This window comes from Lampetra fluviatilis, chromosome 49 (assembly GCF_964198595.1).
Source record: "Lampetra fluviatilis chromosome 49, kcLamFluv1.1, whole genome shotgun sequence".
NCBI lineage: Eukaryota > Metazoa > Chordata > Hyperoartia > Petromyzontiformes > Petromyzontidae > Lampetra > Lampetra fluviatilis.
This window is the reverse complement of record NC_136323.1, coordinates 9,975,918-9,993,049: the sequence shown is the minus strand read 5'-3', so window position 1 is coordinate 9,993,049 and position 17,132 is coordinate 9,975,918. Positions and strand designations below refer to the sequence as shown.

The window sequence follows — 17,132 nt, the reverse complement described above, 5'->3', positions numbered from 1 at the left end:
ACGTGGTGATCTATTATTTTTTATACCTACATGACTTCACCCAAAAAACCAAAGAGTATGGATTCCTGCAGTCACAAAAGCTTCAAATCAAGATTGAAGAGTTGATCTGTCCCACCAAAACCATGATACAGTGTGGCATCTAATGACTCGTGAACTGCTCATCTCCACAGCTTGGGGCGTTTAGGCCTGTGGCTGTGTCTAGTCAAGAGAAAGACATGGCAGAGACACTGGAGGTGGTGCAACGTTTTTATTTTTCCGAAATCTGTCGTCAATGAAACATGAGGCCAGGACAGGACATTCGCAACTGTGCCATGACACCAGCAGCAGTAGCTGAGATGTAACTCGTGTAAAATCCCCCAAAAAATATATAGAAAAAGCAGGTAAAATTGTGGAACCATAGTCACTGGTGCTGCTGAGTGGGTGTGGTGGTGGGCAGGAGGAGTGCCGGCTGGTGGTTCCCTTAAGGTACCGAGATGCCCTCCATCATCTTGAGGAACTCTGCAAAACACAAGGACGACATCACACGCCGTTATTTGCACTTTTAAATAATCTCGATTGAAAACTAATTTATTTAGAACTGTCTTTTGTGTTTGGTTTGTTGTCTTTCCCCCGTAACCTCCGATTAGCACGGTGCGAAAGAAGTTCAACATACATACATACATTTAATTGAAGTGGTTAATTTGGGTAGAGTGGTGGCTAACATTGGTGGCAAGTGATGTGTGAACTTGTCCTGGAGTCCCTTTGTTAACCCGCACTGACCAGAGCCGAACGTTCCTCCCGATGGCCATGGCGTGGGGAGGCCAACTTTCAGCTAAAGTTGTGTGTATGTGTCACACGTGTTTGCATCGTATGTGATGTGTAAACATCGCCACTGGGGAGACAAAGGCGGCCGGGCGTGGTGCTCTCCACCTACCCCCTTTGTGTGCCGTGCCGGCCTTCATAGGTGCTACTTGCGAATTTCACTTGCCCCAACAGTCCGCTAAGGCTATATGGGGGGAGTTGTGTCTTTGTATCGCATGTGTCCATCAACAACCCTTGACACTCTTGCAATCAAGATGTTCCATCTCAAATGATTTTTTTCCTAGGCGAAATATATCTAAAATGTATATTCTTTAAAGGCCTGTCAAATGTTATTGATTGTAGGTTCCAGAGGTCTATTAATAAGTCGATTTGTTCCAGGGACATGCGGTCAGGGGAGGCAGGGGAGGCAGAGCCTCACCTGTCATACTCCAATGAAAATAGCTACGACTAAAAGTAAAAAAAAAAAAATCAAATCAAATAAATATTAAGATTTTTCGACTGATCTGTGTTATAAATGTAATTTCTTTTTATAGTCAAAATCGCCAAATTTGCAGAGCTCCGCTGCAAACACAGGAAGAGACGAGAGGTGAGGCAGCGACGAGCTCAGCCCCCCTCTGATTGCACAACCCCTCAGTAACTGGATGGAGCGCGGGCAATAAGCGCGTGCCTGTTACTATCTCAGTATGTCACCAATGTAATGTTTGTAGACCCCTTCATTTCATGTCCTCGTCTTCCATACTCCAGGCAACTTATTTCACGTATGTGTATAAAGATATTTAGGCTCGCTGGTCTCGTCATGAAACTGCAATGAAAAAGCACCAGGGGAGGCAGCTATCACATCTGCCTCACTGAGGGGGGCGTGTTAGACACGTCCCCCTCAGTGAGGACATGCCCCTCAATGAGGCCACGCCCCCTCCGTGAGGCCCACGCCCCCTCAGTATCTGAATCTGGCTCTGACACTCGCCAGTGCTTCACCAGCCATTGACCTCACCGCACGTCACTGATTTGTTCGTAAGTCCAACTTTACTCCTGTTGATTACAAGCATGTTGTTTGGCATGTAAATTTAACACGGTGAATGGCTTTTAAAGTTGTATCATCTCTTGTTGATGTAGATGCCACTGGCTCTTTATGTTCTGCAGATGTAGATGCCACTGGTTCTTCACGTTCTGCAGATGTAGATGCCACTGGTTCTTCACGTTCTGCATATATAGATGCCACTGGTTCTTCACGTTCTGCAGATGTAGAATGCACTGGTTCTTCACGTTCTGCAGATGTAGATGCCACTGGTTCTTCACGTTCTGCAGATGTAGAATGCACTGGTTTTTCACGTTCTGCAGATGCAGATGCCACTGGTCCTTCACGTTCTGCAGATGTAGAATGCACTGGCTCTTTATGTTCTGCAGATGTAGATGCTAATTCCCTTTGGTGGTCGTGTTTCCTCTCTTGAAAAACGTACCCAGATATGTTTACACAGTTGCTCTCTTCTTCTCTTCATAAATCAACTTGTAACAGGCAATAGCATCGTGAATAGCTGCCGACACCTTAGTAAACCTTTCAGTGTGCTTGACACCGAGCAACCACTGCCATCTATTGCATGGCGGTTGGGCTTACGACTCTCGGTCTGAACAGGCAACTGGACATACGGACAAGTTTGTCCGTATCTCTGAAAGTTCGTAAGTCGACTGTTTGTAAGTAGAGGAGTCTCTGTAAATTTCATTGGGACCCGAGGATTTCGTGCGGAGTCCCTACAACCACTTCCTGTGGCCCAGCAGCTGGTGACAGTAGTGGAGAGCCCCTATCAGTAGCTCTTCATCTCAAGCGGTGCTTCACAACATTGTTTGGCTACATTTGTACCCCCCCCCCCTTGTTGTTTCAACCGGGTGTACCTCCCTTGCCTGACCCAATATGGTTCTAAGAAATACATGTATGAATAATGAACATCAATATTTTTACCAATTGCCTATTTTGTGACGTATCCTAACTAGCAAATAACTGCAATCGAATACAAGATTCAACGGACGCTTTGCACGTCATTCGCGTTCGCCGGTTACTCATGGAAACCACATTGGTTACGATCAACGAGTTATTATATCGTTCTAGGTTTTCCATATGGATTTTAATGTTATCGTAGTTATTTTATTTCGGCAGAATCATACAACGTGATTATTCACCAATGACTCTCATGTATGATATTTCACACATTTATAAATCACCTCACGTACCCCCTGGGACATTTCCATGTAACCCCCAGGGGTCCCCATAACTCCGGTTGAGAACCACTGCTCTCGATCATATTTGTAAATCATCTTCAAAGGAGGCAGGTGGATCACACACATTCATAAAACTTTCTACCCAATGGCATTGAGACCTCAATCTCCTGGCTTGCTAGGATATGGCGGTACTGTGAGTGGATGAATTTCCATCTGTAGTCCATCTGTAGTCCATCTGTAGTCCATCTGTAGTCTATCTATAGTACATCTGTAGTAGATCTGTAGTCCATCTGTACAGGGACTGAGTGTTACCCCCTTGCATCCGTCGCTTTTTTTCCAGGTGCTCCACTATCCTCCTCCCAAACGTATAAACGCTAGAGTTGGCCAAACGGTCCGAATGTAGGACCACAGAGCTTCGGCAATTGTTCGAGCCGGCTCTGACCGCCTTCTCGCTTGTCTGTGGTTTCCCTCGCGCCTCTGTAGATTCTACAGCGCTTTGCGATGCACACTTACATGGACGATAACATATTAAATATATAAATGTAGCCATTATTAACCCTTTCAGTTCGATGACGTTTGTGAACGTCATTGGAATGGAACCAGAAGAAAAAATAAATAACTTTATCAGTACCAAGGCTCCCACAAGGCCACGCGGGAGGGAGTGTAACGCAGTTTGGCGCTGGCTATCGTAGAGTGCGGCGATTATGCCGCTACGGTTTTCTGCGGGCGAGTGACGACGTCTTTGAAAACAACGGCACTGCTGCTATGCCTCCTCTACATAAAATTAACACCGAACCCGCTTGCGCGTACCGAGGATTCGGCGGTTAACGGGACCACCCACCCACTCTGCAACTTTCAGATGTTTTAGGAATGGTAAAAAGGGTTACAAGGACTAAACAAAAATAGAGGAGGGGGGGGGGGTGTCCACATTCCTGCGCTAACAAGAGCCAAGTTCACACACAAACTCCGCCAGAATCGCACTCTCACCATCAAAGTCCAGGCGGCCGTCGCCATTTTTGTCGCCGTCCTTCATCAGCTCGTCCATCTCCATCTCTGAGACGTTCTCCCCCGTGCTCATCAGGATGTCCTTGAGCTCATCGCGGTCAATGTAGCCGTCGCTGTTCCTGCGCGACAACGCCGTGTCCCCTCACTTGTGTCACACGATGACGACGACAACGTGCGCGAAGTGCGAGGGGAGGGTGGTCTTAGCGTCGTGCAAGGCCATCGGGATGCTGCCGGATGCTTCGAGATGCTAACCACCACGCGCCTCAGTCTTTGTTCAGCCTCCGTACGCATCTCATGTGTTATCGCGGATTGTGCAGTACCCCTATGCTAAATGTTATTTATCATAACGCACTTGCCGAAACGTCGCTAGTTGTATATTGGTTCTTTTTAAGGCTACACATGGTGTTATTGATAGACGTGTTGATTTTTTTCATGTATAGTCATGTAGCGTTTATGTACGTGTAATGACTGAAAAATTAAACCAAGCCAATATGCAGTCTAACGGCTATTTGAAAATAAATAAAGGTCTCCGATTGGTAGAAAGAGGCCTCTACGGTGATTGGTCGGGAGGAAGACTTTTAAAGGGATTGGAGGAATAAGGTTTGAACGAGATTGATCAGAAAACAGAGAGTATCCATTAGTGGGGAAGGACAGGGAAGGGGGCCCGAGGAATATAATTGGAGAGAGCATGAGTGGAGACAACCACGAAGCCTAGGGTCCTTTATTGTGGTTGTGTCCAAATAAAAAGTTGCTTTTACTACTTCGTTGTCAGAGTCGTTACATATGTAGTGTAATAGCGCCGGCTGGTGACCATCAGCAGCAACTGTGGTGGACAAACAGCACACGCCAGTGAGCATATACATGGGTGTGTCGGCAGAGCGGAGGAACTGGGACAAAGGTCATTTTGGGCCCCATCTGGAAGCCCCTGGAACCTACTGTCTTCGCTCGATATTGCGCTGATAGATAGCCTGTTTGCTGTCTTGGTCAGCGTCGTCGATGTTAGATGGATAGTGTTGTGTATAGGCTAGCGACTGTAGAGTGTACAGGTGAGATCGTGTGTGTTCAATAAAGAAGGTGCCTCTACAAACCTCGTCTCCGACTCACTGACACTACACATACATATGTTCAACATCTTTCGCACCTCACGTAGCCAACTGTGCTAATCGGAGGTACGGGCTAATCGGAGGTGTGGTCAGTACTGGGGTTATACGTCAAACAGGAGGTCGGGAGTTCGATCCCGACCATTACGCATGTTGTATATTTTGGGTTTGTGTGTCTCTCTCTCCCCGTGACAAGATGGAGACGGAGACAAGACAGAGATGAGATCGCACACTGCGCTATGAACCCGGCGACCCGAGTTCAAAGCCCGCTCACGGTCAACACCAATGACGATTATTTGAACCAATCATGGGCCTACCCTAAGTCTACTCAGCCTCAAATAGGTTCCTGGTGTGGTGTGTGAACATCGCCACTGGGGAGACAAAGGCGGCCAGGCGTTGTGTTGGCCACCCACACCTCGTGTGCTGTGTTCGCCTTTGTAGGTGCTCGTGAACAGTACTTGCCCCAACAATCTGTTCAGACTATATGGGGGATCCTTGTCTTTGTAATTGTACCCAGGGCAGTGGGGAGCGGTCGCATAGCGGTCAGTGGGCTGTGCTAAAAACGCGTCGACCCGAGTTCGATTCCCGCTCACGGCCACCACCAAACACGATTATCTGAACTGGTCCTGGGCCTCCCCTAGGTCGAGTCAGCCTCAAATGAGTACCTGGTGCGATGTGTAAAAACATTCCCACTTGGGAGACATACGCAGCCGGGGGTGGTTCTGGCCACCCACCCCCTCATGTGCCACAGTGCCGTCCTTTGTAGGTGCTACTCGCTAACAGCACTTGCCCCAGCAGTCTGTTAAGGCTACACAGGCTGGTGGGGAGGGGGCAATCTTTGTCTTTGTACCCATGGCTCGCAGGCAACCAGCCATCACCTTGCGTGGCGCGGGCGTCACAAACCTGTCGAGGATGCGGAAAGCCTCGGCCAGCTGCTCCTCTGTTTGGCCGGCAGACTCCTCCTTCATCTGGCGCACCATCATCACCAGGAACTCTTCGAAGTCGATCGTCCCACTGCCTACAATCAAAACCAAAGGGGACCGTTGTCAGTGTTATCACGCAGTCCGGTTGTGGTAGGATTGGGCTAATCGGAGGTGTGGTCAGCGATGTGGAATTTTAGTTTTGTTTTTCCTTTCACTTCCGATTAGCGTGGTTGGGCATCTTTGGCGCAAAAGAAGTTCAACGTACGTACGTGCAAGTGTTGGTGAACTTACAGTTTCTAGCAGTTCCCGGTCAGGGTTTGAGCCGGACAGTTCAGCAAAATTGATGCCTGTGTTGGGGTGGCATGGAATGATTCGTACCGAGATCTGGTACCAGTAATGTGTTGAACTTTTTATTTTATTATACCGTAGACTACTGGACCTAGGCTGCCTGAGATAGATGCGCGGGTTTGGTGTACAGTGGAGAGGGTGACAACGAGGGAGAGGGTGACAACAGTGGAGAGGGTAACAACAGTGGAGAGGGTGACAGCCATGGACAGGGTGGATGGATTTTGGTCTACTGTTCCGCGCTGACCAGAACGTGTTGGTGGAGATGGGGAGTATCCACACCCACGCTTTGCCCCACCACGTGCGACCCTGCCGTGTGTGTCTGTCGTGTGTGTCTGTCCCAAGAGGTGGTGGACGGGGATTCTAGAAACTTGTCCTACTGATTTCCACTGCCGCACTGCCCAGGACGTGGAATGGAACCGGCGACCTCCTCCTTACAACTCCAGTGCACGACACATAACACCATGGCTGAGCCCTGCGTTTCTCAGTTAAAAATATATATTTTAAAGTTTTGTTCACTGCTTGCCATATTTGCGACAAACCAGCACCTAATTCGTATCAGTTTCAGCATTCGGTCACTGGAAATTTAAACAAACCAGGGTTGGCATAGTGGCGAGATGTTAACTACTTCGCTAGAAATGAAGGAGGTTGTGGGTTCGACCCGACCCTGACGCCTGTATATTTGGAGTTTGCGTGTCTCTCTCCCCGTAGTCGCGTGGATTTTTCTCCGGTTCCTCCAGTTTTTTCCTCCAAATTTAGAAACATGTATTTAGAGTATTTGGCTGCTATACATTTTCACTTGATAAGTCATTCCGTTGAGCTATTATGTGTGTCCAGGTTGCTTCTTAAAGATAGCTATATAGCCCAGTGGACCTTAGCTGGTAAAATAAAATTAGTTTAGTTTAGTACAGTTTTACAATAAATAAATCAATTTTAGTTTAACTACACGGTAAGAGACTGCTGCACCACTACGTGGGGTGCTTGGCCCGATTTCCCTGAGGCATCGTGTGGCTCTCGTGTGGCCCCCGTGTGGCCCTCGTGTGGCCTTCATGTGGCCCTCATGTGACCCTCGCGCAGCCCCCGAGCGGTCCTTGTGTACCGTCCTCGTCCACTTCCTCGATGATGGCGTCCAACTCCTCCTTGGTCGGGGTTTGGCCGAGCAGCTTCATCACCTTGCCCAGCTCACTGGTGCTGATGTCGCCGCCGCCATCCGCGTCGAACATGTCGAAGGCCGCCTTGAACTCTGAGTAGCGGGGGGGGGGGGGGGCACGTGGCGATGCGTGGAGGCCTCAGCGCACGGCGACCGTGGCTGTGCCGCCCGTGTCTGGGCTTGGCCAGGACTGTCTGGGAACCGGTATCGGTGTTCGCTTGACAGGAATTTATTTGTGCCGAGGTCCGGTAACTGATATTGTGATTAGCAATTAGATATTTTGGGTTAGGTGTTGTTCGTGTAATGCCAACTTTATTTTTAACGTAGCTCCCCACCACCTGACAGAGCCGATCAAATGACGTTGTGAGGTCGTGGGGAAATACGCCAATCGATTTGGCTTATCAGTAAAACTGGAGGAATGTTGAAACACCCAAGTAAAAATGTAAAAACAAATGATACCAACTTTTACTGGAGAGGATGCTCAGCATCATCAGGTGGTGGTATTTTGGTGAACTTGATTACAGGACACTGCACAGTTTTTAACGACCTTGGCTGACTGGAGAAGGTGGAACGCCTGTTGATGTCCAATGAATCCCACAATCCCTGGATCATGGTGGACTATATTGTTTGTTCAAAGATTCATGTTTTTTGTTGTTGTTTGAAAATTGATTGAATAATTTCAATTATATATATTTTTTGTTTACGGGGGGTACATCTCAAAACGGCGAACAGCTCCCCCTTACCTGCGATCTGCTCCTCGTTGAGATGCGCGCGCGCATCCGCCTGCGCCTCAGTCTGTAGGGGCAGACAGACAAGGAGGCAGCGGTGAATTAACTGTGACTTACGCACGCGCACGACGCGTTGGTTATTATTATATATTTTTCTCAAAAACAGAGAATAACACGGAACCGTGCTGGTTATAGCAACATGCAAATGTCTGCCGCTTGATCAACCGTTTACTGCAATGTCGCGTGGCCAAAAAATGTAACCTGCTTCGCACCCTGGGGCGGTCAAGACCGTGGCAACCATGCTTTTTAGACAAACGTCACAGGCCTTGTGTGCGTGCAATACGCCCTCGGGTCCAGCTACCGCGCAATTTGCTTTTATTACCACCGCCCCCTCCCCCAAGCTCATTTCCCGTAGCTCAGCAAATCGTTCGGCGGCAGTTTTTTGTTGTTTAATGGAGCCATCAGAGCAAGGCGAGACACATCGTCAGTCTGGAACTCGATAGACAGAGCTTCATGCCATGTGAGTGAATGGCCCCGGGATACGACACCGGAGCAACTACTTTTTGGAGCCACCCCGTGGAGCCTCTCTGACCCAACGCAAGGTGGAACTCATTCATGCACTGCGCATTGGTTCGCCGGTCGTCAGTCATATGGTATATTTACGATTTGTATGATTCAAATTTGGGATATGCCAAATGAAATTGAAAACCTACGCTCGAGAAATAGGCTGAAACCCGGATTCGAACTCAGGGCCTAAGAAGTGTCAGCACGGTGTTCTGCGACTCGGGAATTGGCCTCCCACGAGCCTCCGTCCACTCGTTGCGTGTCTCGATCTGGGAGTCGTGTGTAACACGCAGCGTCTGTGCTTCACACACCTCGGGCGGTGAGATTTGGGGGCCTTGTTGGGCGCCGGGCTGACGCGTGACGTCCGTCGCCTTCGTTGCCACTCGGCCGACCGAAATGTGGCTCGGTGTTACGGGCGAACGAAGCCATCTCTCACTTTTCTTATGCAAATAGTTTTTGTTAAGTTGCTGAAAAGCAACGATTTAATCGGTCGCTGAAACAAAATAACTTAAACTGACTTGAGCTCACTGAATTTTCGCCTTGTCAAGACATCCATGCACCGACCCACGTACCGCTTACCTCCCCTGTAATACGGCAGGCGTGTGTTGCATAGTTCACCCCGAATATGTACATGTTCTGTGTGGCGCATGTTTGTGTCAACCGAACAACCCATTTCATGCTGCCACTGGAGTTGCAGCATCGCGTTACACAGATTTGAGGATAGAGAGGACAATTTAGATTATTTGTTTTACTTAATACCGCAAACGCCGAGAGCAAATGTGAACGAGCCACAGTGGGAGGGGCATCGACCTCTCGAGCTGCGTTGACACACGCTCGCCGAGATACGGCAGCAACAACAGAAAGCCGTAACGCCGCCTTGAAACTCGACTAGGCGGGTTCAAGGGGTGAGGTCACGTGCTTCTATCGTTCCGTGCGAGTGCTGATTGCAAGGGTGTGGCAGACAAAGGTGGGTTATTCCTGGGACGTTATCGGTGTCAATATGCTCGTTGGAAGCTCATCGTGCTGGGAGCAAAGTGGTGTTGAAAGAATTTACAAGAATATTAGAATTTAGTGTCGAGTTAAATGTCTCAATGTTCTATGAGATGCTGTGTTGATGTAATATTGCAAGAATAATTGGCCTTTGTAAATCGGAAAAGATGCGTTTGGATTTTGTTGTAACACACCACGTGGACTCCAGCCGCTGGGAAGCTCCGCTTTGGTGGTGGGAACACGTCACGTGTGTCGTGTGCCTCTCCGCATTACTAATACCCCTTCAAATACAAACCATCACACGCTGCATGCACCTGATTATTGGTAAACACGTTAGTCGTGACACAATGCATAAGCATAAAATTCGGTTCTCCTTGACATATCTCTCGGCTCGGAATTAAAATAAATATTTTTACACATCCCATCAGCCACACGGCCTTCTGGGAGGGCATAATTTCAACAGCATTGGTTCAATACAAGTAACTCTGGACCGATTTCAACATTCACTGTCTCATCAGTGGAGTCAGGCTTATTTGAACCAATGCTCGTGAACTGCCGGATGTTTATAGGCAAGACAAAGATTCCCCGTATCGCCTTTAATAGGATGTTGGGGCAGGTGCTGTTAGCGAGCACCGATGAAGAACGGCACGGCACACCACGCGCGCTCGGCCGCCTTTTGTCTCCGATAATGCGGATATTTACACACCGCACCAAGTACTACAGAGTCGACATCGGGGAGGCCTATAACCAGTTCAGATAATCGTCACTGTCATGGGTCGTGAGCAGGAATCGAACTCGGGCCAGCGGATTTTCAGCGCAGTGCGCGAACCACTGCGTCACCGCTCCACCATCGTTGTCTTTGTCGCGCGTGACACACGCGCGACAACATTTTACTGCGCCGATTCTTCTCCACGATACGTAACGCATGCTCAACTATGAGGCGCGTGCAGCGTGTTGGACTTTATTGGTATTTTAACCGGAGACGACCGGGGGACGTGGGCAGGCCACCGCTTGTGAGGCCCTCTCGTGTCGAAGAGCTCCCTGCGCGGTGGTTGTGGTGGTGGTGCAGAGTTCGAATTTGCTCTGGGTTGGCTCGAGGCCGAGAGGGGGGGGGGGGTACTTGCCCCCCCCCGTGCCCCCCGCGTGTCCGCACGGCCACCGTGACCCCGGGAACCCCCACACAGCGACACCAGCCCCGTGCCAATCACTCGCAGCGTCTTGCACGCACGCCTCGTGATGGGCGCAGGCTGTCCGTGATGCTGATGATGACGTGTTTCTGTGTGTACTGTGTGTGGTTGTATGCACGTGTATACATGTGTGTGTTCGTGTGTACTTCTATGTGTGTCATGTAGTGGCTGTGTGCAGTGTGTATGTGTGTGTGTACTGTATGTACGCGTGTGTGTGTGTGCTTTATGTACGCGTGTGTGCGCGCGCGCGATGTCAACATTAACATCAGCAGCTCAGCAATGCCCCCATGCGCTCGACCCGCGGTGCCGGGGTGGGTATCGGCGGGGAGGAAGGAACCTCAGGGCCAGTCCGAGGGAGCCGCACCCCATGGGCCGTGTGAGCCGGGACTGGAGCCGCACTTATCCTGCGCATCACTGCTGGCCGGTTTTTACGTGGGGCTGCTGAGCCAGCCGACTGCAGGAAGCGGCTCACGGGCCGAGCACGATGGCTCAACCCGCCTCCCGGCCAAACCGTGACCCCAGGACCACGTTCCAACCTTTATTATTATTAATGTTTGCAAAACAACATTCGCAAAGGGGTGAGTGAGTAATTTATGCAGTGCACTGCGTTTAATGCATCACAAACCCCTCCGGCTTCTCCCTGCACATGGGGAAAAAGATAAAATGTGACAATTAACACGACACGTGTCACAGACGCCAGGCAAAGCAACGGTGGAGATCAATACACAGCGTGCTAGCATCACACACACAGAGCAAGCTGGCATCACACACAAAGAGAACACTGGCATCACACACAGAGCAAGATGGCATCACACACACAACACACTGGCATCACACAGCACGCTGGCATCACACACAGAGCAATATGGCATCACACACACGTAGCAAGCTGGCATCACACACAGAGCAAGCTGGCATCACACACAGAGCAAGCTGGCATCGCACACAGAGCAATATGGCATCACACACACGTAGCAAGCTGGTATCACACACAGGGCACGCTGCCATCACACACGTAGCAAGCTGGTATTACACACAGAGCAAGATGGCATCACACACACAGAGCAAGCTGGTATCACACACAGAGCAAGACGGCATCACACACACGTAGCAAGATGGCATCACACACAGAGCAAGATGGCATCACACACACGTAGCAAGCTGGTATCACACACAGAGCAAGATGGCACCACACACACGTAGTAAGCTGGCATCACACACAGAGCACGCTGCCATCACACACACGCAGCAAGCTGGCATCGCACACAGAGCACGCTGGCATCACAAATGCAGCACGTCGTCATTCGTTCATTCTCCGGCTTCACGATTCACGCGTGTATCTGGATATGCGGTGCTTATGAGAATAAGTCGTTTGCAAATTAACTAAAATGCTCCTGGCGACACGGATCGACGCGCCCACTCCCTGTCCATTCTGAAGTCACGCGTCTAGGCCGCAGTCAATGACCTTTAAGATGAAACAATCACAGTTGTGATCACAGTGAATAATCATCATCTTGGCCGTCGTGACGGAGAACATGAGTGACAGCAAAATGGGCAGACAGTTCGCTGTCTCGCCACAAACAAAAATCTACACATCCTATCAGCCACACGGCATTCTGGGGGAGTGCATGACGTGTGAAGTGCCAGCTGGTGGCCTCGAAACATTGAGTAGTTTACCGGCATCGGTTCAGGCAGACCCAACTCTACTCTTTGGTTCTTTCGGTAAAGTCACGTGGAAGGTAAATAAATTAAATAATAATAGAATACAACGTTTCGATTGCAACACAAGCAACCATCATTAGACAAGAATGAATGAGAAAACAAACATAGTAAACTTAGAAATGTAATGAAATACAACACAGAGAGTCGGCTAACACAACAGTCAACACCCTACCTGGTTGATTACGTTCTTCTAAAGATTGCTTGCGTTGCAATCGAAATGCCGTATTCTATTATTATTTTTAAAAAAAATTCTACGTGACTTTACCGAAAGAACCAAAGAGTAATTCCTGCAGTCACGAAAGCTTCGAGTCTAGTTTAGACCCAACTCTGTTGATGAGACAGCAAATGTCGAAGCTGGTCAAGGGTTTGCTTGTCGTCGAACCAACGCCGTTGAAATTGTGCATTCCCAGAAGGCCGTGTGGCTGATGGGATGTTTGTAAATATAGATACGCGTTGTTAGGCGCAGAGACAGACGTGGAAAGGATGAGGTGGATGTCTTGCTTGGCTGTGTTGATTGTTTTAATCAGGATGACCTAGTTTGGAAAACTGGTAACGCGCCTGGTGAGATCGAAGATCCGTCAGCATATTTCGAGTTGCTATTTCTCCGCAATGGAAACGGCCTAATCGCTGGGGCTGGGGGCCGCAGTAATGACGCCCCTACGGGCTGTCAAGACCAAAAAGTTGAGATGCCCCTGCGTAAAAAAATCCGCAGAGCCCCCTTTACAGCCGCAAAGTGACTCGGCGCCGGACTGCTGGCAATGGGCATTAGCCTAGCGACGACTGCTGCGCTTAATCCCAATGCAGTGATTTGCAGTGTCATTTTTTAAAGTTTTGCTCAAAAATGTTTTATCATAACGCCGGTGGCGTCACAATGTGCCTTCTGGATTTCGAATGACGTCAGGGGTTTTCTAACGTCTCCTCTGAAGCGGGTGGCTCGAGGTATTTTTTGTGAGGTGAATACACCCCGCAGTATTAACCAGGGTGGGCTGCCGGAGTTGAACCGCGACCCTCTTGTAACGAGAGGGTCGCGAACGTGCTACTGCTGGGCCGTCCGTGCCACCGCCCCCAAGAGGGGACACGGGGGCTCTGCTCGTGAAAGGCAGCGCCACGAGGTAACTCCACGGCCACGGGCGGACTATTCACGTGTGGTCTCGCACTGCACGTCCGCATTGTGGTCGTGAGCCTCACCATAACAAGCAGCACACGCTGGGACAAAGACAAATACCTCCCACCCCTCGTGTGGGCCACACAGACTGTTGGGGCAAGAGCTATTAGCGAGTAACTCTCCGTGAAGGCTGCCACGACGGCGCAGGAAGTGCCGGGTAGCCAGCACCACTCCCGGTCACCGTTGTTTTTCCAATGCTGATGTGCACGCCGGCTGAGTATCTGGTATTGGCCGTGAGCGGGGATCGACCTCGGGTAGGTGGGTCGTGGCGCAACGTGATGACCGCTACTGCACTACCATTTCCCCCGCATCATCGGCACACGTGCCGTGGTACGGGGACATGGTGGAGAAGGACGCAATGGTAATTGAGGAAGATCTTCGGCAGTTTCGTTGGCGGAGTCGCGCACAGCAATGCGGCCTTCCACGTCAAAGTTAGCGTCTCGGTGCTCAAATGAAAGCTAGTTCCTAGCGCCAGGTGGTGGGAATTCCGCATTAATATGGCAGGTGCCATTGTATCCAAGTGTGAAAATCATTGTGAATTCTCCGGCGGTGATGTAGGCTGGCCAGGTGGAATTCCACATTACTATGGCAGACGCCATGGTATCCATGTGAGAATCACTGGAATTCTCCGGCAGTATTGGAGGCTGGCCAGATGGTGCAGCTGAATGATTGACCACGGCGGGGGAGGGGGGGGTTTGGCGCCTGTGTGTGTTGGTCCCTGCATGCACCCCCATCTGGGCTTTTCTTTGGCCTAAAAATAAGGGGGGCTGACCCCCACTTGGCCCGGGCACAGCAGCGGAGGCGGTGGCGGCCCTTGTGCTCAATAAGAATACATTTGTGCTTGCGCTGGCACTTGGGTATTTTTAACCGACAGATGAGGGATGCCTAATAAGGAGGCGCGGGGCCAGGAGAGGCGCACGGAGGCTCTAAGCAGATGCTTCCAGACAGGCTCGGGTGTCTCGCAGGCGTGGACAGAGCCGGGGACAGGTGCCGGACACACCCGGAATTATAGCCCCACCACCCTCTGTCCGATATCCACACCCCGCATAGCCCCTAGTTACGCCCCCTGAACCCACAACCTACCCTGGGACACGGGTGTCACAGTGGTAACGTCTGCGTGTGCCACAGCAAGGAGGGCCTAGGTTTGACTGGGCGCCTCTCTGTGTGGAGTTTGCACATTTTCCCTGTGCTCTGCGGAGTGCGAGTATTGGTTGTGTGCGAGTAAGTGATGCGTGAGATTGTTGTGCGTGTGTGTGAGAAGTATTTTCTCCCCCTGTCCTGCATGGGTTTCCTCCAGGGTCTCTGCTTTCCTCCCATAGCAAAAATACACAATGATATTGGCATTGTTATATCCATAGTCCCTAGTCTCTACCCACATCTCTCTCTCCCTTATCCTAACCCCCCCCCCTCCAAAGCCACCACCGCATACACCCGTGGGCCTCCACCCAAGTTGACTCTCCCCCTTAGTGGTGAGCCTCTGGTGTGGTGGCCCACCCCGCTTTACCGCTCTGCCGCTCTATCGGGCTCAACATCCGAGTGGAGCTTCGGCGGGTCCTGCCTGCAACCCATACCCCTGTCCACACCCCGGAGCCCCTGCCAAACAGCGCGCCATCCGACCACGCCCCGCATACCGCACATCCAAACGCCCCACGTGTGACCACCACCCGCTGCCTCTTCCAACGGGCCGGGCCCGCACTCCCACTAAGCGCGGAAGCCAATCAGGGGCGCATCGGTCGCACGTTCGAGACGGGACGCGTCGCGTACAACGCAAGTGCCACGATAGCCAGATAAAGGTTTGTGTTTAATTGAGTACGGTTTACACGACGCCCATGGAAGTATGATTGAGTAAGGATGCTATTAGGGTCAAAGCACTGAACCGGCGCCACAAAGAGTCTGGGTTCAAATCAGGGGCAGCCACCCGCGAATAAAACTGGGATCGGGTGTGCAGCGAGTCAATGGTCTCAGTCCGGTCACCAAATATAAAAAAAACAGCATGCTACTTTGCTTGTGCACTTGATTCGTATACACGTCACCACGTGCTTTCTACGTGTCAATCAACACCCTGAACTCCCCTCGTAAACGAGACCTTCCATCTCCAGGGATTTTCCTGGTTAAATAACTCGATGGGATGTTTTTTTATATATCTATCTCTCAGAATGTAAATATCATCACCGGTTTTTATTTTATTTCATTTACCACGGTGCGGTCTAATTCCCCGGCACGTGCGGCTCTACTCCGCGCCGACTTGTGGCATTATTGACCGCGTGCCAACCTGAATCAATTGGATTAAATTAAACTAAAAACCCGAACTGTAAATCGAGAACTATTTTGCCCTTTGCACTTCCAATTCGCACGTTGCCACGAACTGAACGACACTGGCCCGAGCAGTCGATGAAGCGCTCGGAGCGCATTCGACACAGCATGCGTCCCAGCGTCCTCGCATCGACTGCTACTTTTCAGAATTTGAGCGTTTGCTGCACATCGTAAGAATTCACAGCCTTCGTCAAATCGGCCGGGCTTACAGAAGGACGAGTTATGATCTCGTTCGCCGCTGTCGGCCTTGGCCGGGAATCGAACTTTGGCCTCCGGCTCGTGCGCTAAACCAACTCCGCCACTCTGAATCTTCGCTCTCTGGTCAATATTACGTACAGCTGAACGCATTGCATGTGTACGCGCCCTTCGAGAGATCGATACAACGCGTGGACAGATGATTGCTGCCAGTTAAACCTCAATGGTATATGTACGTATGTTGAACCGCGCTAATTTCATTTGCACACAAATGAAATTGCAACAGTAGCTGCCATTGCATAAAAAGAACGAGTGTGTGTGTGGAGGACCTTGTTAGTGATGAGTGGTTGCATTGGCAATGCTCACCATTCTGGTCGTCTGTTCTCCTCCTCCTTCTCTGTCTCTGCGCCCTCCCAGATGCTCACAGCTCCAGCGCGGAGTGTGAAGAACAGGGGGAGCGCGCTGCTAAGTAACCCCCACACACCTCCTTAATTGGGCTGCCCCCCACTCCCCAACCCCACCTCCAACCCCACCCACCCCGCCTCCCTGGGGGTGGCCCCGTGCTATTAAGACAGCGAGGTAGGGTTTCGCCGCGGAGGCATCTGTACAAACATTGAGACAGGCGGTGACATTGGCGAGAAGGGGGCCAACCGCGAGGAATCGGATACAGACCCAAGGCGCCGCACAGATCACGGTGTGTACACAATTCGGGCGCAGCTCATCGCGGCGCTCA

General features: G+C 50.6%; 1 protein-coding gene across 2 annotated transcripts; it reads right to left on the bottom strand.

Moving 5' to 3' along the window:
• Positions 1–243: 243 nt before the first annotated feature.
• TNNC2 (troponin C2, fast skeletal type) lies at positions 244–16,824 on the bottom strand. Of its 2 annotated transcripts, XM_078877810.1 has the most exons (7): positions 16,766–16,820; positions 11,630–11,644; positions 8,279–8,330; positions 7,485–7,628; positions 6,021–6,135; positions 4,000–4,136; positions 244–498 (listed from the first exon to the last, which is right to left on the bottom strand). In XM_078877810.1, exons 1-7 carry the CDS (start codon positions 16,766–16,768, stop codon positions 461–463), a joined length of 504 nt encoding a protein of 167 aa, XP_078733936.1. In that variant the 5' UTR covers positions 16,769–16,820; the 3' UTR covers positions 244–460. The 2 variants fall into 2 exon arrangements, with proteins under 2 accessions (XP_078733936.1, XP_078733937.1); XM_078877811.1 differs by lacking the exon at positions 11,630–11,644 and having other exon boundaries at positions 16,766–16,824.
• Positions 16,825–17,132: the final 308 nt, after the last annotated feature.

Excerpts from the sequence above, each read along its gene's own strand:
- TNNC2 (XM_078877810.1), bottom strand. Across the intron at positions 7,629-8,278 it reads CAACGAGGAGCAGATCGCAG|AGTTCAAGGCGGCCTTCGAC; the intron begins GTAAGGGGGAGC and ends CCCGCTACTCAG. Across the intron at positions 6,136-7,484 it reads CGAGGAAGTGGACGAGGACG|GCAGTGGGACGATCGACTTC; the intron begins GTACACAAGGAC and ends TTTTGATTGTAG.